Source organism: Cydia amplana, chromosome 16 (genome assembly GCF_948474715.1).
Source record: "Cydia amplana chromosome 16, ilCydAmpl1.1, whole genome shotgun sequence".
NCBI classification, from domain to species: Eukaryota; Metazoa; Arthropoda; class Insecta; order Lepidoptera; family Tortricidae; genus Cydia; species Cydia amplana.
Window position 1 is genome coordinate 15,689,945 of NC_086084.1, and position 24,868 is coordinate 15,714,812.

Genomic DNA, 24,868 nt, shown 5'->3' on the forward strand with positions numbered 1-24,868 from the left:
ATATTGCACAAACAAAGAAAAATGTATAAATGGCGGACTTAATGCCAAAAAGCATTCTCTACCAGTCAACCATCGGTCAACCAGTTATCGGTAAGTAGGTGTATGTATAGGTAGGTACCCTAACTTGAGACGTGAGTCATCTTTAGCTGGCTTCGATCGCACTGCCCATACTGAGTAAGTTGGTTTGCCTTTTTCAGAAAACGTGGATCGTGGATCGTGGATGCAATGATATTTATAATTAGCTTCCGAAATTTCACCTAAGCTTATCGATCGACGATTTTGGCGATGCGATTGGATCGCGTTTGTGCGTGCCTCAATACAATTACCAATACTTATATAGGTATATAGAAATATAATGCCATTTGGAATTAAGTCCGCAATTTGTACCTACATTGTTGTATATTATATTTTGTGCAATAAAGTTTGCCAGCATTTAGATGTATTTTAATTTATATTAGTTTAGTTTTTAATTTTATTAGTATTTATGATACTAACACATTATGGACTTTTGTTCGAAATAAATGATATTCTATTCTATTCTATATATCATTTTATATAGGTATTGATTCGTTGCTTGTTGATAAATAAATAATGTACATAAAGTTCAAATAAATACCTATTTATGTCGTTTTTCAACAGAATAACAAAAATAGGTCCTATTTTTGGTATTCCGTTTAAAACATAAGTTTAGACATATTGGCGCTTGCGTCGTATTTACGTTAGCGAATCGTTATAGTACCTAACATAAACGCCATCTTCCGTAAACACCGTCTTTATAACGAAAAATTAGTTTATGTAAACATCTTGTAGTTATATGGAAATGTAAAAACAATGCGAAAATCACGTTTACCATACATTATACCATTTATATGGGTTTTTTCTGAAAGGTCGTAAATGTTGGCCATTCTGAGGCCTTTACGACGTTTTGTGTTACTTACAACCTTTTCACGCTTATTAGCACGAGTTTTGCGAATACCGTGACAAAAGTGTATATATTATTGAAGATCTATTTAGATTTTAACCAAATAAGTGAGTAAATATCAACGCTATTGCTACCAATACAAAGTCGTGAAATACAAAACTCGAGATAAAAGTGTAACTCTTAAAAGATAGGTACCTATCCTCTGTCAAAATTAACGTAAGTATCCTGGACCTTTGATTGATGTTGACAGACAGACAGACAACTTTGCCATTCTGTAATTAATTGTAATAAGCCATTTAAGGAGTTGACGAGTGAGTGAGGACCCTGAATTTTTGAAAAACTTGTACAAAAAACTGAAATATATATAGTAGGTATAGTATTGATCTCATGTATTTACACCTGTGTTTTACCTTAACAAACCTCTCAAACGATTTTTCGGTAGAGTTTTAATTTCGCATCGCATACTCATAAATAAAAGTGTCATAACAAAAGGCCACAATTATTCCTAGATTCGTAGATTTATGGAATCCTTGATTGCGCTAATGATAATGCGCTGTCATTGTTCTAGTCATAATGATTGCATTTGACCTAAATGACAATCGTGGGAGTCGGACAGGTAGGTAACGTGACTATTGCTTGAGGTTTGTACCTGCGGCTAGGCTGGTATGACCACAAATAGACCGAGGAATACTGTGGTCGAAGACGTCTCAAATATCAATCGAATGTGTTGGAAAAGTGTCATGTACTTTTAATTTTCTGCTTCAAGAAACACAAGGTCGTATAATAAGTTATTAGGTAATTGAATTGGGCTCCTTGCAATAATATCCGTTTATTAAGTTAATGTTTATCGTAATGTTTTTATAGGTCTTGTTGAATCGGTGCTGTCTGTCTTTCTGTTACCTCTTCACGATATTTCTTTACCCCTGCTTATGATTTCTACATAAGTAAAAGTAATTAATTTTGTTTATAAGTACACAAACCAAGGTAAAGCTTGTCAACTGAAAATATTCGTCCTATTTTTTTTTACAAACAAAAATTACGTAAACAAGACTTAAATAAGTATCATTTCATTTCATATAGCAGATTTTATATTAATTAAACATGTCGTTTTTAAAAAGAAACCGTCTGTAGTTTCATGTGTCGCAACTTGCTTTGGCCGTTATTTTAGCAACATGGCGTAACGACATATGTTGAACATAATTATGTTTAACAGTAACTAACGGTCATCTTTTGTGGTCAGCCTACGTAAACTGTGGTTTATAAAATGTTTTCAACAATGTTCATATCCAGAGTGGAAAATGGGGACTGCGTTTGTATGAAAAGGCGGTTTCGGAGCGGTGGTCCCCTTTCGTCTTAAATAAAAAAATCAACCGCTTCCATTTATGTAGGTAGTTACTTTTCTTTTTATCCTTTCTTTGGATAAAAGTCCCTTTTCCGGAAACCGACACATTAAATCACTAGATCAAAGAAATCTTCGTTGATTCATTGAATCCCAAAATTAAACTTACAACCGACCTTGACGTGACTCTTCGCCATCCATACAAAGTAAGATAATGGTTTGTATACTAAAATCGCTAATCGCTTGCAAAAACGGTTTCCTGTCAATTGGCAAGCACTTCCGGCTCAGTCTGTCTTTGTGGGGGACCGTTTCCGGTTTGTACCGATGATTAATAATTAATTTGATGGGGATAGGGTCCCCTTTTTGATTGCAGGATACATTATAAGTTCTATAGCAGGATATAGTTACATCATAGTAGTAGATATAAATTCTGCTTCACCACGTAAAACAGCGTTAAGGCTTCGTCACACTGGCGCGTTTTCCGGGCGGCGCGTGAGCGTTATTAACACGCTTTTATTAGGTCGACCTGTATGTAACTATGTAATGGAATCTTGCAAGTTAAAGTTGATCCACTTCCCGGTTTCCGATTGAGCTAAAATTTTGCATACACAGTCGGGTGACAATGCAATATTATGGTACCATCGAGCTGATCTGATGATGGAGACAGGAGGTGGCCATGGAACTCTGCGATGAAACAACGCAACCTAATTGTGTTAGGGGTTTTTAGAATTGTCTCGATGAGTATTAGTTGTCTGTCGTAAGAAAAGTACAGTCAGCGATAAAAGCTTGTACCAGAAATGAAAAAAACTTATATATGTCAAAGCGGCGCGCTCCGCTCACGCGCCGCCCGGTAAACGCGCCAGTGTGACGAAGTCTCCACCTAAAATACTCCACTTTTAAGTTATTTTCTTTGGGTAGGTAACAATTTTTGGTAACGAAAACTAATACCAGACATAAATATATGTAACGTGAATGTTCATGCCAAGTAATTTAAAAGCGTATACCTTCCATTGTATGGGAGCGGCTTTTAGTACCGTTTTCGTGTTATTAATAAATAATAATATGTCGCCCACGGTCGTTATGCGTCGATTTAGCAAGAACACGTCTTGATTTCACTACAGCAGAGCTGGTCAGATATTTTTAAATACTTTGTCTTATCAGACATTATTGCTGATATGTATCTATAGGTACTTAACCATGTATAAAGAATCATCAACTATCTCTACTCTAACGATAATAAATCTACAGTTCAAGGTTTAAACTACAAAACCAAAAGAAAGGAAAATCTTACTAATTGCCGCGACTTTTAATACGTTTTTCTTCTAAGCACCTCTCCTTTGCCCTAATCTGTCATCGCTAGCTTTCTCCGCTTATTACTAATAGTAAAAGGGCATATGAGTCTTGCAGTTACGAAGGCACTTAGGACATTTAGTTTATATGATATCGGCGCCATCATAGAGTTTAATTAAGATACATCTTAAGTGCGTGTATGGACAAGAATTTACTAGTCTTTGGAGAAATCTTAGGTTTTAGTGTAAGGCCTGAGTGGACGCTCGAGTTGGGCGTGCAGCGGGGCGGGGCGTGCATGTTAAACAAATGCAAGCGTATAGGAGCGGCCTTAGTGCCCGCTGCTCTAATTACTCCTGACCCCGACGCCACGCTGCACGCCCCGCCGAACGCTCCGCTTCGAGCGTCTACTCAGGCCTTACACTTAGATACCTACCTAGGTAATAGGTAAACTTTAGGGTCGAGGAGAGAAACTTGCAACCTAGTAGAGAAATTTGATTCGATAATAAGCGAATTATCGCTACTAAATAGCTTTTATGATTGAAATTTAGAAACTAAAGCTTTTAAAAGTTTAATTTTCCACCAAAATTATTTTGAATATAATCGGTTGAGTAAATTTTTAGTTGGTTCGATTACTTCGATTCCCGGGCCAGACAGGCGGATAAAAAAAAATCTTTGAATGCAGTTTTGTTTCTGTAAAAAAAATAAAAGACTTTCCTTTAAATATAATGAGCTAACTTAAGGTTTTATTAGGTATCCTGTAATTAATTGTATTTAATTTTAAATTACTGAGTGACTACTTATATCACTGACAAATATTTTCACATGTCTATATTGACTGTGACATGTATTTAAATTAACGTATCTTATTTTTACCGTATGTTCATTGTGTTTAAACGATTTCATTCATTCATTCATTCATTTCTCTCCGGGCCCCACTATATCTATACTTACTATATACGAGTATATTTATATATTCCGATAGTATATCGCCAGTTTTATTGTAAAACGCTAAAGCGTTTATGGCATTTTCATGATTCAAAAGGCGGAAGTCCTAAGTCCTAAGTATGTTGTAAAAGCTATATATTTCAACAGTCGGCATGTTTACCTGGCTGTCCTAAAGTAATAGGAAGGTGCTGTTATCTAATTTAATATTTGATGCTTTACATATATTATCCTTTCGCAAATAGTAGTTACTTAGCCTTAAGTATTAGGTAAGTAGATATAAGAAACTTCCGTCTTCTTAATAATAGTTTGTATTCCATGTTTAGGTGTTTTGATAGTCTTTATTAACTTCAAATGGGTACAAATCATATACCTAAACCTAACTTAATAAAAGTATGTTAATAACTTAATAAACTTTCGCTTTTCAACTTTTAAATATAGGTATTTTATTAGATAAGATTACAAATTAAAATTAAAATTATAAATTTAAAAAGACAAAACGCTTCATGTGGTTCCTGGTGCAAAGGTGCCCATGATGCTCGCAGCATTGCCACACTTTTAAAACCATTTTGTTGCTGTCTCTGTCTGTTTATATGGCTTTATATACGTGAGGGCTTCCCTTTTGCACACTTCAATTATATTTAAGCTTAATAGGAGGCAAACGAGCAGACGAATCGCCTGATAGTAAGCGCTTACCGCCGCCCATGGACACCCGCAACAGAGGTTTTAAATGCGTTGCCTGACTTTAAGATGGGAGTACGCTTTTTTCTTACAACTTTGAAGGTCGTAACGTTCCGGAAATACCTAGACCCCTCCGACAGTTTCATTCACTGTTTTTACATTAAAGATCTATCAGCCATATTCGAACAAACGTTTGTTAATAACGCCACTTTTGACGCTTGTTTGACACTAACATATCCGATCCATATCGTTTCTATATCTAATATTTGACGTATCTTAAAGTTCGAATATGGCTGTATGTTTTAAGTTGAATAGTCTTCCTTCGTTGACAACTTAAAAACTATTGGGTAAGGTCACGGCTATAAAAGCACAACAATGGTTAACTTTTACAGTTAACGTTAACCGATCTTAACGATCCAATAAATTAAGACCGATAAGATAACCAACGAATCAGTTGATGGTTATCTGACTAGTTTACAGCTTACTGTTGTTTTATTATCTTTTATTTATTTTATGTTCGAGTTGAGTTAATTGTACCTATGTTTTCACAAATAAAAAGATTCTGATTCTGATTCTGATTCTGATTCTGATTCTGAAGTAATTGTATTGTAATCTATTCAGGAATGTAGACATGTATGGAGATTCAAGAACGGAAGTGACACATGTCAACATGAAAGTAAACAATTAAGAATTAAAAACTTGAATTTGTAAACACCCTGTCCATGTTAGGTTAGGACGCCTACACATTGTAGGCGCGGAGCGAAAGCCGAAGGGAATGCATACTTATTCGCTCTAAAATTTATTTTCGGATAATCCAAGTATGTATGTCGGAGGCAGGTCGTAAAATCGGCCATATCGAGATATTCCTAGGCATACCATGAAACGCCGCCATTTCATGATCTGACTAGCGACTACCAGCCATATCGTTCAAACATCAACGTTTGACGATTTGCCTAGCGACGTTTAGGCATATCAAATAAGTAGGGTGTGATATTCCTAGGCATATCATAAAACGCCGGCATTTCATGATCTGCCTAGCGCGACCATCAGCCATATCGTGCAAACTCAAGGGGTGATATTCCTAGGCAGATCATGAAACGCCGGCATTTCATGATCTGCCTAGCGACCACCAGCCATATCGTGCAAACCTCAATGGGTGATATTCCTAGGCAGATCATGAAACGCCGGCATTTCATGATCTGCCTAGCGACGACCAGCCATATCGTGCAAACCTCAAGGGGTGATATTCCTAGGCAGATCATGAAACGCCGGCATTTCATGATCTGCCTAGCGACGACCAGCCATATCGTGTAAACATCAATGGGTGATATTCCTAGGCAGATCATGAAACGCCGGCATTTCATGATCTGCCTAGCGACGACCAGCCATATCGTGCAAACCTCAAGGGGCGATATTCCTAGGCAGATCATGAAACGCCGGCATTTCATGATCTGCCTAGCGCTACCACCAGCCATATCGTGCAAACATCAACGGGTGATATTCCTAGGCAGATCATGAAACGCCGGCATTTCATGATCTGCCTAGCGACCACCAGCCATATCGTGCAAACCTCAAGGGGTGATATTCCTAGGCAGATCATGAAACGCCGGCATTTCATGATCTGCCTAGCGCGACCATCAGCCATATCGTGCAAACCTCAATGGGTGATTTCCTAGGCAGATCATGAAACGCCGGCATTTCATGATCTGCCTAGAGACCACCAGCCATATCGAGCAAACCTCAAGGCTCAAAAGGAACGTAAACTTGTAAACCTGTCAGCTCCCAAGGACTCAAATTTGCGTCAGAACGCTTATGGGTGACGTCATATCGTGGGAAACTGGCAACACTGGTCACTCGGACGCAGCGCCATATAGAATGCAGCGCCACCAGTGGCAAAAAATGCAATTATTTTACGATGCGATCGGTATGAATGTAGCTAGGAATTCGACGAAAACATTGCTCCCATCGATCTGCCGAATCTTTCATAAGACAGATCGTGATATGCCTGAGTTAATTTTAGTCAGATCATGAAATGGCGACGTTTCATGATATGCCTAGGAATATCTCATCAATTATTTTACGATGCGCCCGGTATGAAGCTAGGAATATCAACGAATACATTGGTCTGACCGATCTGCCGCCTCTTTTATACGGCAGATCGTGATACGCCTGGGTTAATCTTGGTCAGATCATGAAATGGCGGCGTTTCATGATATGCCTAGGAATATCTCGATATGCCCGATTTTACGATCTGCCGCCGACATGTATATCAATATTAGCACAAGTGGTTAAATAACAACTTTACCCCCTTGTAAAACAATAGTTATTAGTTTTACAAGGGGGCAAATAACAAATAAAAAATATTGATATTACCCGAGCAAGCGAAAGATTCTAAAATTAGACCACAAGCGTAGCGAGTGGTTCAAAAAATGGAATCTTGAGCGTTGCGAGGGTTTCAAAGCACGAGGGTCACCACACCATCCCGAAGAAAATAATTAACTGTAAGATATCAAACATAAAGCAAACCAAATTAAATCCAAATAAATGTTATTAAATATTTATCATTCAAAATCATCATTCATCTTGCAAACATAAAATAACTCAAAATTTGCATTTGATTTCTTTGCCTCGCATGTAAATAAAATGCAACTTTGCTATCGGTTTTTGAACAATAAAGAGAGCCAGTTGGTGTGGTGAAAATTAATTAGTAGATACTGTTGTAAATAGGAGGTAGGTACCGGGTCACCGCCCCTTAAACTTTAAATAGCATCAAAAACATTTCAATTCGAAACCTCTTTTGATGTTGGTTCGTAAAACATAACATCTATTTGAACTTTTTTCTATCAATGAACAACCTGTCATGTAAACAAAGGTCTAATTTCGTTCTCCCTTCTATCTTCATTATTTACTCTTTGGACTTGTTTAACTATAGTCTAACTCTAATGCACATGAAAGCAAACTGTGGAAACCAAAATAGATCAATTAATTAAGTAATCAATAAATATAAACTCGATATATAAATAAATATAACTACATAAAATCGTTCGTATGCCGAAGCATTACGGGCGACTTTTCATCTTACCACTAATAAAAACCGCTTCAAACTTACCCCAACGCACCTGCACTTATTACCTATCCTCGATTCGTTTCAGGCACAATCACTTTTTCATGAAATAGTAAATTGTGTCACAAGGGAGCAAAATTACATATTCACGGTCCGGTGAAGTCCATTGAATCTTGAGCGTAGTGAGGGATCAAGTTTTAACGCCCAAGTTTTAATTTGGAAATAATTTTATTACCATGTGCACATACTGTTTTTCACCACATGTGAGGAAATTATTATCTCAAAAAGTCAAAATATTATTCATGCCAAAAAAAAATACATTTTTTTGCGACTTCAACTTCAAAGTCGGTATTATAGTAAAAATTATTCAGTATGACCTACGTAACGAAAAAATACCATAAACTAAACTTACTAACCTATATAGAGGGAATAATATATTCCCTACACCTGTATATACAGGATGGCCCACATCACGTTGACATTTTTTATTTATTTCGACATACTTATTGTTAATAGCTTGCGTTACTTAACAAAAAAATTGCGTTTTGTGAAACATACGAAAGGAGGAAAAATATTAACGTACACAACATATTTTTGAAACCGTAGTTTACTATACAGGGTGTATTTTATTTAAAAGCTTCACCTTAGAAAACGATTCTTGTATTTTTACACGACTGCCCCAAAAAAGGAGTGTATTGTTTTCAGGGTTCATGTTTGTATGTGGGTGGGTGGGTATGTAAGTTTCTATGTTCCACTCTAGCAGCTAAATTCCTTAACCGATTTACATGTACGAGGGGCGTTCAATATATAATGAGAATGAGATGCAAACTCTTTAAATATTAGGAAAGTAAATACTGGCCGAAAAAGCTAATCTACCTAGCTGATTGCCATGAAAAAAAAAACTAACTGTTCTTTGTTTAAAAAAAAAAATACGGCGATTTCTTTGCGATGCTATTGAGTACGTTAGCGAAAATGGAGAAAATTGAACTGCGCGCCGTTATCAAATACTTGTGTTTGAAATTTTTTTCTATGGACCTAGTCAATTTAGATTTACGGGACACTTTAAGGTCTAATGCTCCTCCGTATTCGACAGTCGTACGTTGGTGCGCCGAATTTAGACGTGGAAGAACATCGACCATGGATCACCCCCGCTCCGGACGCCCTACTACAGCAGTAACTGAAGAAATTGTGAAAAAAGTTGAAAACTTAGTTTTGGCGGATCGTCGTGTCACGGTTCGTTTTATTGCTGAAAATGTAAAGATTTCAACGGGGAGCGTGCATAATATTTTACATGAACCCTTGGGTATGAAAAAGGTATCAGCGCGTTGGGTACCCAGAATGCTTACTGACACGCATAAACAAACTAGAGTCGAGATTTGTCAAGAAGCTTTGGACCTAATACAGCAAGACCGGGAACTTTTTTTGGCGCGATTTATAACAATGGACGAAATATGGCTCCATCATTACGACCCTGAAACGAAACTGCAGTCTATGACATGGAAAAGGCCATCATCTCCAACTCCGAAGAAATTCAAGGTGGGCCCATCTGCCGGTAAGGTCATGGGCTCTGTTTTTTGGGATGGTAAAGGGGTCGTAATGATTGAGTATCTCGAGCATGGAGCCACTATTACGGGCTCTTTATATGCCAAACAAATAGCAACATTGCGCAATTAGATCCGTGAAAAACGGCGAGGTAAACTCTCGAAAATTGTGTTGTTCCATCAGGACAATGCACGGGCACACAAGTCCGCCGTTGCAATGGCTGCAATACGTGATGCTGGGTTCGATATCCTTAAGCATCCTCCGTATTCACCAGACCTCTCCCCTAGTGATTTCTACCTATTTCCGAGATTGAAGGAATACCTAAGAGGCAAGAAATTTGAAGACGACGACGCGGTAGTCGCTGCAATACAAGATTTTTCAAGTACTCAAGATGAAACCTTTTTTAGAAATGGAATTTTAAGTTTAGAAAAAAGATATACTAAGTGTATTATGCTAAAAGGTGACTATGTCGAAAAATAAAATAACATTTAATAAAAGTTGTATATAACATACACATTCTCACTTTTTATTGAACGCCCCTCGTATGATGATATATCATTAGAATCCTTACATCATCCCGAGTAACATAGGCTATGTGACGTCATTATAAAAACAATATGGAGCACTTAATACGCCATATTACGCAACCTTTACAAAAATATTTAGCTTTTCAGTTCGTTTTTAATTTGCAGTCGTGTTTTTTTAATTTCTAATTAATTTATTTTCAGAGTTTCTTACCAAATGCTATATAATTAATATGTATTTCTCTTGTCCACAGTGGTGGCAGTATGCACCCTTCTGGAAGTAGGCGCGATCCCGAGCCGGCGGAGCGGCTTCATATGCAACGATCCTGCTCTCTCTTTTCCGCACGTGGGGGACACGTTCTCCCTCTCACTCGTCGCAGCTGTCACTGTCATTGTGCCTTTTATTATTGTAAGTATACTGTCTGGTCTTTTGTCTCTGTCTCTGCCAAGCCAAGACTGATGACTATACTATTTGTAATGTAGAATTTTTTATTAAAATCCATAGATCTTATCTGTAAAAAAATGCTATAATATCGAACTCAGAGATACATATATGGAAGCATCTGTATTTAAGGACATTTATGATCTGTAAAGTTTTTTGTTCATCCTATGTATGTTTTCTGTGTTATCTCCTCAATAAATAAATAAACTCTTACTTACAAAGACACCCTGTATGTTACAAAAAGTCTTTATTACCACACTTCGAAAACGAAACAATAGAAAACAATAAACTTGTAATAAAACGACAACACGACAAACGACTTATCCGATATCCTTTTATATCCGACCACCCGTGAAGGACCTTTGAATGAAAACAATTGAAAATCACTTAAAACACCCTATCTATAGATTGACCGATGGTTTCCAATGTTTCCATCCATTTGATTTTGTACCTTATCACTAATTATATTGAGTCCATATTTAAAACACGCCGCTTATCTATGATGGTTATTCGTACTCACTTCGTACTATATAATATGCACTTTATATTATTGCCAATAAGGTAAAAAATTATACGTAAATCGGTCACAAATTATAGGTTAACCACTGTATTGCGTGTCAAGCTCACTATTAATTTCTGTCATAAAAAAAAATAAGTACAAGATTTTAATTATAATTGTAATTTTCTTCACAAAGTTATAAAACCACGAGGTTTCATAAACAAAAGTGTATCTACTTATGTATAATCTGACTATATTTCAGTTTGAATTTAAATAGTAACAAATAACTTACATACTTACCTATTTAAGAATAAGAATAAGAATAAGAATAATTTATTTATAATAAAATAGGTAGGCAATCACAAAGGTGTCCGGTAAGCACCAAACTAGGCTGAGCCTGTATCTTGGGGCTTACAAAAGAGTAGGTAACATACGGTAACTAAACCTAATTAAAATGATGTGTGAAAGAGGGTGATAAAAGGCTAGATAATATTTAGATGATTTATGAGCGATTGAAAACACACAATACGTATTTAAGAAGCATTTTTAAGCACTTTAAAACAGTATATCCAAAAAAATATAACCTAAACAGTAGAAAATAATTTAGTGCTTAAAAAACAAATCTCTAAATAATTGGACAAGAACAAACACAAAATTGTTGCAATCTCACACGTAAATTGTCAATTATTTGCCTACATTTTTATGCAAAGTATACAGACGTGCGTCAGACATTTAAACATATCCGCTAATGTTAAACCATAAAATGGTACAACCATTTGCAAAATATGGTAAATTATGAGAGAATTCCATTCGGTTTTTGCAAATTGTAATCATCTTCGATTACTTTAAGGAGCATGTTTTGAAAAGTATACAAAAGAATAACTTAAAAAATTGTCAGACTCATTCTCGTCAGAACAGCTATGTCATTATCGGTGTATAAAAATTAGAACATGTTTTTTTCAACCATTGTTTTGATCTCTGAATAATTATGATAATAATAGCTTGAAAATTTACATGGTTCAGAATGTACTAATCTGTAGTACGATTTAGTTTACAAATGACTGTATAATTACTTTTTAACATTTGTTATAGAATCTGTGCGGAAGAGAAGAGTCGTGGAATGTATGGGGCCCAATACATTCCACGACTCTTCTCTTTCCGAACACACTCTATAAATAAATTCATTGTACGGCAATTATTTGTACAAAAGTAAAGCAAGCAATAAATACATATGGCGTTATTCATAAACGGCTGCTAACTTAATCAGTTGATGGTTTGTCCCTATCTGTCGTTATGTCATAGAGAGGGAGAAACGACGATCATCAGCTGATTAACTTAGCAGACGTTTATGAATAAGGGGATTGTTGTATAAGTTTTGTAAATTTGTAAGCCGATTTCAACTGAAAGAAAAATTACGCAAACAGCCAATGCAGCATACGACATGCAATATTAAATAATTCTTACAATTATGGATATCTAACTAACGAACCAGGAAAACACCAAAATTAATTCTATATAATCGTGGTTCCGGCTAAATATCAGTACAAACAAGAAACAAAGTTCAAAGGTATACGTACCTACTAGTGCTCGTCGTGCTAATAATATTGGCCGTTGCTGCATACAGCCATGTTTATGCTTGGCTATCCGGGCTACCTAGGAGCTACGAGGGGCGTTCAAAATATTCTCGGTATTGATATCTTACGACCTCTTCTAAAATTTCTTTCGTTACTGGCCGCTAAGGTTTATTCATTGACATTAAAAAAAAGTATAATTCGAACCGAGATGGTCTTTTGTTTTTCTGCAATTGCTGAACAAACATGAACATCATGTGCGAATTGACAATGTTAACTAAATTAGAACATCGATGCGTGATAAAATTCTTGACAAAACAGGGTAAAAATCAAAAAACCATAAAAGAGGAAATGGATTGTGTTTACCGTGAGTCTGCTCCTTCTTTATCTACCATTCAAAAGTGGTCAAGCGAGTTTAAACGCGGAAGGGAGAGTATTGAAGATGACCCTAGACCTGGCCGGCCTGTAGTAGCTACTTCACAAGAAAATATTGATAAAGTGGAAAAACTTATATTGGAAGATGGTCGAGTGAAGGTAAAATCTATAGCACAAGTAACCAATCTCTCTATTGGTACCGTACATGATATTATACATGACCATCTTAATATGTCAAAAGTAAGTGCAAGATGGGTTCCGCGAATGCTGACTCGGCTTCAAAAAGACATGCGTGTAGCTTGTTGTTCCGATTTTATTGACCTGTGCGGTGAAAATCCTGATGAGGTGCTGCAAAGAATAGTTACTGGAGATGAAACCTGGGTTCATCATTATGACCCAGAGAGTAAACAAGAGTCCATGCAGTGGCACATTAAGGGTTCAGCTCATCCCAAGAAGTTCAAGGTCATCCCTTCAGCTGGCAAGGTCATGGCCACGATATTTTGGGATTGTGAAGGAGTATTACTAATCGATTATAAAGAAAAAGGTGTAAATATCACAGGACAGTACTACGCTAACATTCTACGTCAATTAAAGGATGTAATTAAAGAAAAGAGGCGAGGAAAGTTAACCAAAGGTATTCTGCTTCTGCATGACAACGCCCCCGTCCATACTGCTCATATTGCCAAGGCAGCTATTGTTGAATGTGGGTTTAAAACTGTTACTCACCCACCGTATAGTCCGGACTTAGCCCTCAGCGACTTCTTTTTGCTCCCCAATCTTAAAAAGGATCTGCGTGGAAATAAATTTTCTGACGATGAAGCATTGAAGGCGGCAGTGGAGGAGCATTTTTACACGAAAGATAAAAAATATTTTTACGAGGGATTAAAAAAAATAATTGATCGATCTTTTAAGTGTATGAACATAGGGGGGGAGTATATTGAAAAATAAAAATATCAAACTTTTCGTACTTGTTTGTTTTCATTCTCATACCGAGAATATTTTGAACACCCCTCGTACCGCCATGAACTCCGTGGTCTAAGGGTAGCCCGGATAGCTAAAGACACTCCGGTTCGAATCCAGCCTCCACCTTTTCGGGCCTCGTCACCTTTTCTTTATGTGTAAATCAAGATAAATAATAACTTTGAAACAAAATTAAAACGTAAACGTAAACACACGTCACCAAGGTGTAAAGTGAATTCACATCAACACATTTCAGTCGCAATTCAAATTTACCCTAGTTTTAAAACATTGGATTCTTCTCACCCCGCTTTTACTTTGTTCTAGCTATGGGCAGTAGAAACCTCTCTACACCGAGACGACGAGTACTCGCTCAAGAAGAGCAGACTATCCACCAGCGCGAAAACCGCCGCCCTAATCTACAAGGACTACATATACGGCGCCGTGTTCAATCTGATCATATTAGAGGTGATCAAGTGCGTGGTCGGGTCTCCCCGGCCGACGTTCTTCGAGTTGTGCAAGCCGGATAAATTGGAGACTTGTGAGGGGTAAGAATTAGGGATTGCGGAACCGGTACTGTTTAAAAGAACCGGGATTTTCGGTACCGGGCAAAAATGGAACCGGGATTTCCCGGTATTTTCGGTACTTTCGGGACTGCCTTCAAAAATCATTTTTCACATCAATTTTCAGTAAAAAAAAAGCGTAAAACGACCACGAATCTTTCTTAAAACAATAAAAACGTAGCACAGTGAAGGTACACACTTCTTTTGTACCATAATATGTGTCTTTAAGTCACACAATCATTAATATAATTTGTTTTTTTTCCTAAACTACATGATATTTTTACTATCTTTGTTGATTGGCAAAAACTGAATTGTGGCTCAGTAATATCATCATTTTTTTTTAAATATGCAAGACGGTTTGTGAAAAAGGATAAAAAACCTTGATAATTTTCGCATGCGTTCAAAATGGGCTGTGGACCTTCGAACAATAACAGAACTATCAATACGACAAATCAAGAAATTATTCAGCCAGAATTATTAATTCATTTAAAATATCATTATCATATGTGAGTTTCTTATACCGTGTTTGAATTTGAATTAAAAGTAGTATTTTATTAATTACAAAATTGTCTCTATTTTTGCTTCTAGTTAGTATACAAATATGAAATAACTAATTGTTCGTATAAAATTATTTATCGTACAAACATTTATGCCCTTAACTTAAAGTATCAAACTACGCAATTTTATATTGTCGGCATTGTCAAACCCATTGACTTTTAAAAAAAAATATTTTAATGTAGTGGTTAGGCGTAAAAGTATTACCATCAGCCTTAGATTGATAAAATATATTTATTTTCTTTATAAAACATGATATTTCATGCTAAGTAACAGAAAGCAGTCAAATATTGTACCGGAAATTTTAGTCCCGAAAATCCCGGGAGTACCGGGATTTTAATGTTGAAATCCCGGTTCTTTGCTTGGCTCTAAATCCCGGGAATTCCCGGTACTTTCGGTACCGGTATTTCCCGGGAGCAAACCCTAGTAAGAATGAATTAGGAATGGGGCGAGAATGCATACAGAAAAAAAAATGCTACAGGTTGTTTAGTTTGGGTATTAAATTAAAGATTTTGTAAACCAAGGAACCAGTTACATGTTCTTTTCAAAAATGTTCAAAGTATTAAATACCTAATGTTTTTCTCGTTGTTATAAAAAATTTGTGCCAAACACTACCTACATGTATTAGTTGACTGAATGAATAATATTCGAGTAGTGACTATTTATAAACAAAGTAGACACTGAAATTGTATAAAACAATATGAAAATTGGAATGAAGCGTAGGAATAAGGTTGACTGGTAGAGAATGCCTTATGGCATTAAGTCCGCCTTTTCTACCATAAGGTTTTTCTTTTGTGCAATAAAGATTAAATAAATAAATGTCAACATTATCTAAGTGATTCTTTTAGTAGTTGTAACGCTAAAAAAAACCTACTTAAAACAATTAAAGCTTACGTAAACTACATGATAACTCTAGTAAAAGTTCCAATAACTTTGTTTACATATTCATGACATATTAGAATATTTAGATCGCCCTACATTCCCTTTCTGCAAAATTTGATAATAGCTGCCCCTTGCCCTAAAGATTCGACCAGATGTTGATATGTCAGCATGTTAACTTACTGACACAGTTCGGCTAAGTATATGTGACGTTATCTATGAAAAGGGACCTTATTGTCGATGGCGGTTACGTCATTATTAACGATGCTCTGATATAAATATAAAGCCGCGCGACGCTGTGCGGCGTAAGCGCCATCGACAATAAGGTCCTTTTTCATAGATAATGCCCCATATGTTGACCTGTGAGGCACAATAACTGTGTATTATAACAATAGGTAGGCGCTAATGGATTGTTTCCGATTATTTCCAAAAACTTGTGAAAAAGTTATAAAGAAAATGTATCCCTTTTTGGATAATAGTGACTACGGAAGTAAGTAGTGCCTCGACCGGATTATGATGAAAATTTACTTATGCTCATACGTAAGCACACATTTAATGTTTTAATAGTGATTAAAAAAACGTTTTTAAACGTCATTACGATAGAATATATTCAAATCAAACTGGTCAATATGAAGAATGCGCGCGCAAATCCATATGTCAAGCGCGACTTTAAGTATGCCTTGCGTTTTACCATTTTCAAAATTATCCCACTTACGAATTTACCCCGACGCACCACAATGTCCACAATGCAATTCTTGCTGGGCAGTCTGGTTTAACACTACATCATTGTAAATCAACAATAAAACAATAAAATTTCTCCTTTTTCTGAATCCGGTTTAAAACGGCGTGCAGGAAACAATATCGAACGAGATTAGGTTCTTGATAAGCCAATATGTAGCAATCTGTAACCTACTTCTAACCTTTTACAGTCGTAAAATTAATGTAATGCTGTTAAAATTAATGTAAAACAATATGCAAGCACGAACGTAAAAATACTAGGTAAGTAAATTAATATTTTCATATCTAAGGTTTATTTTTATTACTTATGATAATATTTCATAAATTATTTCATCATCATGTCAGCCGTAAGATTGCATAGGCCCCGGCCCCGACTAGAGATGGGCGGCGGGTAAATACCCGGGGTAGATATCGGGTATTTATCGGGTATTTACCCAATCTACCCGGTATTTACCTTTTCTACCCAAATGAGTGGGTATAAATAAAAGTTGGAAACGGAGTAATAAATTGAATTGAGATAATGTAAATAACAGTTTTTTTGATACTCATGTAGTTCTATAAAATGTATAATATTTGTATTGACTAAGGAATTTGTCAAATGTTTAATATCTTAATACATATTCTACAATACGTGTGTTTGTCACTCTACTCCTCTTAAACGGCTGGAACGATTGGGATGAAATTTTGTGTGTATATTTCAATGGGCTCCTGAAGGGTTGGGAAAACAAATGAACCCGGTAGGTGGCGCTGCTATCGGTATATAGCCAAATTCGATTTACTGAAACCGATTTGGATGAAATTTTGTGTATATGTATATTTCAACGGATACCTGGATTGTTTAAAAAACTATTGGACCCGGTAGGTGGCGCTGCTGTCGGTATACCTGTACCTGGATTGTTTGAAAACACTATTGGCTATAGATATGAGCGCCGCGCCGGCGCGCCGCCGCCGCCGACAAAATTTTGTCGGCGGCGGCGGCGCCGTCAGTCATTTACATTTATCGCGAATTTAACCATTGCAAGCATGGTTAAACGTCTTTAAAAGGTATAAAATGGGGTTAGTTTTGAGATATTAAGCGTTTCCACGTCCAAATGTCCGGCCGTTGGCTTCGCATGGAAGAGCGTCGGAATCGGGTCTCAATTAAACTTGGCCACTGTTCAAATTTCAAGCTTTGCTCTCTCGCAGCTCAATCTTTGGCCTTGCATCGCTCGCATGGAATTAAGCCGCTATCTGAACCTGCAAGTTTTTGGCCCTGTTTGGAGCTCAACTTTCGGCCTGTTTTAAAACGCTTGAGCATTGGTCCTTATCCGATCTTAGCTCCATTGCAGCTCGGCCTTTGGCGTCGCACGAATGCGCCCGCAGGAAAGCTCCAGATCTTTAACACTATGGCTTCAGTCTTTATCGGCCTGCGCCCTCGCTCTGCTCTCTTGCAGCTCGGCCTCGCACAGAAGCGCGCCGCAATCGGCGCTCCAGGCGTTCGGCCGTCAGCCAAGCTTACACTTGACGTTCGATTCTTAGCTGTATGCTTACCTGCAGCTCATCCTCTGGCCTCGCATTGGGAGGCGTCGAAATCAAGTCTTCGGTTTTACATGGAGCTCGGCGTTGGGTCTCACTTTTTGACATAAATCGGTTTTGTTGAATCGATATTGGTTAATGACGGATCTCGATTTTCTTTGGACTGTCGACAAGACGTTTCCCTGATACAGTCAATCCGCAATTTTTAACTTAGCACAAAAGATAAGGGCCTCTTTTCCGGAGAGCCTCGCCAAGATTAAAACCGCCTCTGATGCCGCGCGATACCGCTTATCCAAAGTTTATACGTTATCAATTTTTTTCGTACCATTATTCAATAAATTATCCTTGAAAATAAAAAATGCATTTTTTTCATGACTTTCTTACAGCAAAAAACATGTTTATTCGGTAAAATTTTGGTTTGAATTCTTTTTTCATTAATCGAAGGTGTTTCAAGGCCACGCCGCCGTTTCGCCGCCGCCGCCGACCAATTTTGACCGGCGCGCCGCCGCCGGCTAAATGCCTATCGGCGCTCATATCTAATTGTCTATATACCTATAGCAGTGCCACCTACTGGATCATATTGTGTTTTCAAAAAATCTAGATACAGACAAAATTTCATCCATACCGGTTTCAGTAAATCAAATTTGGCCATATACCTAACGATAAAATTACTGTATTAAACAATAAATAAAATGTAGAAATATCAAATCCAAATTATGAAAATAATTTAAAAATAGTAGGTAAAATAAAAATAAATGAAAAAAAAGGAAAAATATAAATACATAAAATAATAATAGGTACACAAATTAACAAAGAAATGTAAATAATACAATAGCTTAATTAAATTAACATTCCTACAACACAAATTACACAAATCAGTGAACAAAATGCACTCGTCGAAAAAAATTTACATTAATTGTGTACAAAAAAGTTGTGTGATTGTGATTTGTGTACTTTATTTTAACTTATTTTCATATTTATACGATAATAATGTAGATATATCTTATTTATTTAATGAATTTCTTCAATTATACGAACAAATTTTAAATACCCAACAATTTGGGTAGATACGGGTAAATATCGGGTAGATTGGGTAGTTTTGGGTATTTTCCCGGTATTTACCCGCCGGCGCCCATCTCTAGCCCCGACCAAGAGTCTTCAGAACAAGCGGTTATACATACCCCTACCCAATTCTGTGCGAGTTTCACCGTCGTAAAACCTTATTGGGGGCTTTCTTAAATTCAAAGAAGTAAATAAAACCGGATCCCTTTGTTTGACATAATGTTTGAAAGTCATAATGTAGGTAATGATTGTCACGTTGTCACATTATAGTTCGTTTTTTTTAGCATAAAAAGAACTTGAAAGAAGGTAAGCGATCTTGACATGTCTTTTAATTGAAAAACGCTTTTTAAAAATCACTAACTATTACTTATTAAAGCAGAATATACATGATCGTATTAGATTCATAATTGTTACATATTTGCCGTAACTTATTTTTAAAATGTGTTTTTCAATTAAAAGACACATCAAGATTGTTTACCTTATTTCTAATGCTAAAAAAACGAACTATATCATTAAACTGAAATAAATGTCATAATACTCAGAAAAAGTGACCCAAGCCTTTAGTGCCCCAGGCTGGAATCGAACCAGCGTCCTCTGCTATCGCGACAGGTGCCTGTTGCCTCTCGGCCACCGGGGGACAGCGGCATAGGTCGAATTTTTCCAAGTATACGCACTTCATACTTATGGCGCCCCCTGCCGCGATAGCAGAGGACGCTGGTTCGATTCCAGCCTGGGGCACTAGAGGCTTGGGTCACTTTTTCTGAGTATATGACATTTATTTCAGTAGTAGTGTGACTACTCGAAATAATAACAAATTAAAATATTTTCTGAAAATAATTTAATTTGTTCTAGTATGTAACTATATCATTAGTCATAATTCTGAAACCGTTAACTTTTCAGCAATTTCTTAAGGTTATCCTATAGATAGGTTAGGTTTGTTTTATGGCAATCCTGAAAAGTTACGCGTTGTTTTATGGCAATCCTGAAAAGTTACGCGTTTCTGAGAAAAACCAAATTATGACGAAAATTGTCCGCATTTTCGTTAGTCAACAATACATTATGAGTATTATGACTTAAAACTTTATGGGAAACAATAGAGAACCAAATAAAACAGAAAAAGAGATGTGAAGCCGAAATGGTATATCCACTATCCACTCAGCAATGCTGGCACGACTAGCGTGGTCAACGGCGCTGGTTTTCTGGGGAGCCAGCAAATCAGTAGACCTATATCGAACGGGATATTGACCGTGATCACCTTTTGTATTATTTTCTACTATTACTATTTTCCCGATATTTCGACGCAGTTACATGCATCTTGTTCACGGGTACTTAACTGAAGATAGCGGGTGGATGTTTCGAAATATCGGTGAATCTAACCGTGAACCATTCAAAACGGCAAATCAGTGTTATGAAAACAGTATAAAATGTAACTTGTTCCCGCAGGTCGACATACGTGACCCAATATACGTGCACGTCTGACTACTCCCAGTACCTGCGAATCGACGCTATCCGAAGTTTCCCGTCCGGACACGCTTCTCTCTCTGTCTACTGCGGACTCTTTCTAGCGGTAAGTACATTTTATAAACTACTAGCTTTTGCCTGCGACTTCGTCTGCGTGGAGTTAGTAATTTGGGTAGCTTATTTTTACCCAATCTGCTTTTTAACGATTCCCCATACAAACTTCCACCCCCCTTTTCACCCCCTTAAGAGGTGAGTTCTGAGATAAAAAGTATCCTATGTCCTTCACCGGGACTCAAACTATCTTCATACCAAATTTCAACTAAATCGGTTCAGCGGTTAAAGCTTGAAGAGGTAACAGACAGACACACTTTCTCATTTATAATATGAGTATGGATTATCCACAAGCAGCTACGTGAGCTACGGTTAAGTACAGTCACCACGCGAGATTTTTACGCCATTTAGGGTCCTAGATAAATTGGTTATAGCATACTTAAGCTATGGAATGTCCAATTTAGCTAGAACCCTAAATGACGTAACAATCACGGAGCGTGAGAGCGTGACTGTACATATTATTCCAATAATTTAAGAAGTAAATGGAAATAATTATAAATTAATTATAAAAAGACATCCCTTTCCTAATTTTTCAAAGATCTTGAGACATGATTATTTTAGGTTTAAAATTATGTGTTTCTTGTAACCCCATGTTGTTATTATAATTAATTCTCTTTATTTATTTTTGGTCTTAAGTTAGGTTATTTTATAATATGGATATAAAAATAAAATACAAAAACACTTACAAAAACAATACAAAATACTTATAAACATTCTTACATATAATTAATTCTTATTGTTATGATGGGATGGGGTAATAAAACTGCTCTACCAACCTTTTGTTGTTGGAATATGTGTACCTACAAGCTCGAGAGTAAAAGGGACGAAAGCTTGTAAACGGTGTTACCTGATAGACGGTATTCCCCTCATTGACGTTATTTATGGCAATATAACACTTTAAACTCTCGCGTTTTGTACACATATTTAATTACACAAAAGGGTCTAACGCGATATAATTTCGTTGTTTTTACCTTTAATTCCGACGTTTCAGCTGAGTTGCACCAGCTGTGGTCACGGAAATACTGACGTCCCAACAAATGTCAACGGAGATATTAATAAAACACCACTAAACTACCCGAAATTAGTTAATAAAAATGTTCGGGGTAGACAAAGAAATTGCAGCTACCCGTCAAAGTTTAATGTTTATTAAAGGTAAAAACAATGAAATTATATCGCGTTAGACCCGTTTGTGTAATTCAATATGTTATTTATGGCAGTCCTTAAATTCTTTCTTGTTTGCAGTGGTACCTCCAGCGGCGTGCGTTCAGCTGGCACAGTCGCTCCGTGCTGATCGTGCCACTGGTACAGGCTGTGTGCCTGGGGTACGCCGCGGTGTGCTCTTTGTCAAGGGTATCGGACCACAGGCATCATTGGTATGATGTGCTAGCGGGCGCCAGTATGGGGATGCTCAGCGCTTTGTACACGGTAAGTCTGAATTCTTCTCAAATATTTAATGTCTGTCCGGAAAGAGAAGAATCGTGATATGTATGGGATCCAAAACTCTTTCCGCACATACTCTAACAGAAATGAGGGGGTTATATTGTCTTCGGTTACCACAATAGTTAATCATGTCGTCCGTTGACCACGAACGCTGTAAAGGGTTCGAAACGTCGGGATGTAGTATAAATTTTTTCTACTCCAGCACTTAAATGTGTCAATTAAATGACTGACAGTGATATCTAAAGCAATGTCATTTGAATGATTTGTCTATAGGCTCATAAGATGACTGCTAGCAGTCATCTTATGAGTATAATACAACTGCTTTATTTTTTTTAAAGATACAAGTTCCGATCATCTTGATTGAAAGAGGTATGTTTTCATTTACAATAATAACTCTTTTTTTTTTAAATAATAACTCAATTTTTTTTAAATAATAACTCTTTTTTTAATAATAACTCTTTTTTTTTGCTGCAGCTGTCATAGAAAAAGTAATGTATGCAACAGCTCATAATTGGTTCTTAAAATTCTCGGGTCTTTTTTTACAAAACTCGACTACGTCTCGTTTTGTAACTTCGACCCTTGAATTTTAAGAACCCTTATTATATCACTGTTGCATAAACTACTATAATATACGCGATAAATCTGTTTTAATAGTTTTATTTCATGAGAAATAAGGGTAGCTATAAAGAAAGTAATTCTAACTATAAATTGTCAAGACGCAGCCAACCGGCTCCGTGTTACCCAATTAGTAGAAAGGTTTTCTGTAGTCTATCAAAGCTGCAACCAAACTACAGAATCTCAATTCTTCTATTGGTTGCATATAATTGCACCTGCACTGGGCCTGCAGTTTAAATTTTGATGAAGTGAGACTAGTATTTCTTCCCTAATTTCAAACACAAGTTCGCTCGTATTACGTATATATGTAAATCCTGTATATTGTAATTATGCCTTCTTGAATAAACTATCTTTTATCTTTTTATCCTTTTTTCTATCGGCTTTTACCGATTACACGTCGATAGATGAGAGGAGACCCTAAATTAGATGCTCTTCGGCTTCTGAATAGGATTTGTAATATTTATGTATATAATCCGGATATAGCTTCCCTTTTCCCAAGTTTTTTCCAGCAGTTTTTAACCCTCATATTAAATTTCCTGTAGCTATTTACGGTGCTATACAGTAGTGTTACTACACTACACTTAGATAAATTAGTAAGTACATTAGCTTGCAACATTAAGCCTGCAGAACAAAACTCGAAACAAATGTTCCTAGAACTGGCACGTTTCTATGCACGATCTTGTATTAGAGCAAATTATGGCTAATAACTGAACACACGACTCGAGATTGTAGAGAACCGTTTTGTAACATGTACTTTAAGTGTTTTAGTTGGGTTTCTAAGTAGTTTATTTACCCCTATATTGGCTATATTCATAAAACTTAACAAATCTTAAAATACATCCCTTTCTGACAAACACAAATGTCAAAATGACAGATATAGGATACTAGGATAAACGATTATCAAGGGCTTGTTAGATGACAAGCGTTTATGAATAACACCATTAGTTAGACTCTGTTACAATTGGAATCTTTACCCGACAGTGTAAATATATAAGTAACCCGTAAATTAATGTAGTGTATGATAGAAAAGAACAAAGTTATAATCAATTTTTAGTTAATTAGGCATCTACCTATCCAAGACGATGAATTAACAAATCCAATCGGCACATAGTACAATATATGTACCACCATTTTCGGCTTAAGTTTCAGTCAAACTGCTGCTAGAGTCTATGCAGAAAGAGAAGAGTTGTAGAATGTATGGGTTCCCTTACATCCCACGACTCTTCTATTTCCGCACAGACTCTACGAAGTGTGTGAAGTAATTTCACCGTGACCATTCTGTACGCAATATGTACTACATGATTCTTCTTTCAGGTACTAGTACTTTGCAAAAACTTCTCTCAACCAACCGTCGTGAGCACCAGCGACATTTCCAGCAGCGACGGGACCCACCACAACCCTGACACCAAGCTCCTGCCTAATCGGGTCATGATGCCCTAGCCCCAGGCTGTGTAAGCGTGCCAAACGTGCCCTAGCAGTCCCGAAGGTGTGCACGCTTGCAATAGACAATCTCACCCCGGCTGGGGTGATTGCGAACTTTAGTGAATATACATGATACGTATAGAAGAGTGTTCGGAAAATTGACGTGTAGCAATTTGAGTGTAAGTGTTTAAAGCGTACAAATCTAAATAAATTTCTTAAGTGAGATTTAGTGTTTGGGAATTAGTAAAGGACACTTTTATCTTTCACTCGTTTGAACGTGTTTATGTATTATGATGCAATCTATGATAAATAAATAAAAAAAAATTCTTCATATAAACAGATGTGACATACTTTCAATC

The 24,868-nt window shown here is 36.7% G+C and overlaps 1 protein-coding gene across 1 annotated transcript in view; it reads left to right on the forward strand.

Annotated features, from left to right (window-relative positions):
* The window catches only part of LOC134655085 (phospholipid phosphatase 2-like), a 100,974-nt gene extending 76,418 nt beyond the window's left edge, over positions 1 to 24,556 (forward strand). Inside the window, exons 3-7 of the mRNA XM_063510548.1 lie at positions 10,559 to 10,713; positions 14,476 to 14,696; positions 20,904 to 21,027; positions 22,275 to 22,457; positions 24,402 to 24,556. Of these exons, the coding sequence (XP_063366618.1) occupies positions 10,559 to 10,713; positions 14,476 to 14,696; positions 20,904 to 21,027; positions 22,275 to 22,457; positions 24,402 to 24,527 (809 nt within the window). The 3' untranslated portion in view covers positions 24,528 to 24,556. The remainder of the gene's footprint in view (positions 1 to 10,558; positions 10,714 to 14,475; positions 14,697 to 20,903; positions 21,028 to 22,274; positions 22,458 to 24,401) is intronic.
* Positions 24,557 to 24,868: the final 312 nt, after the last annotated feature.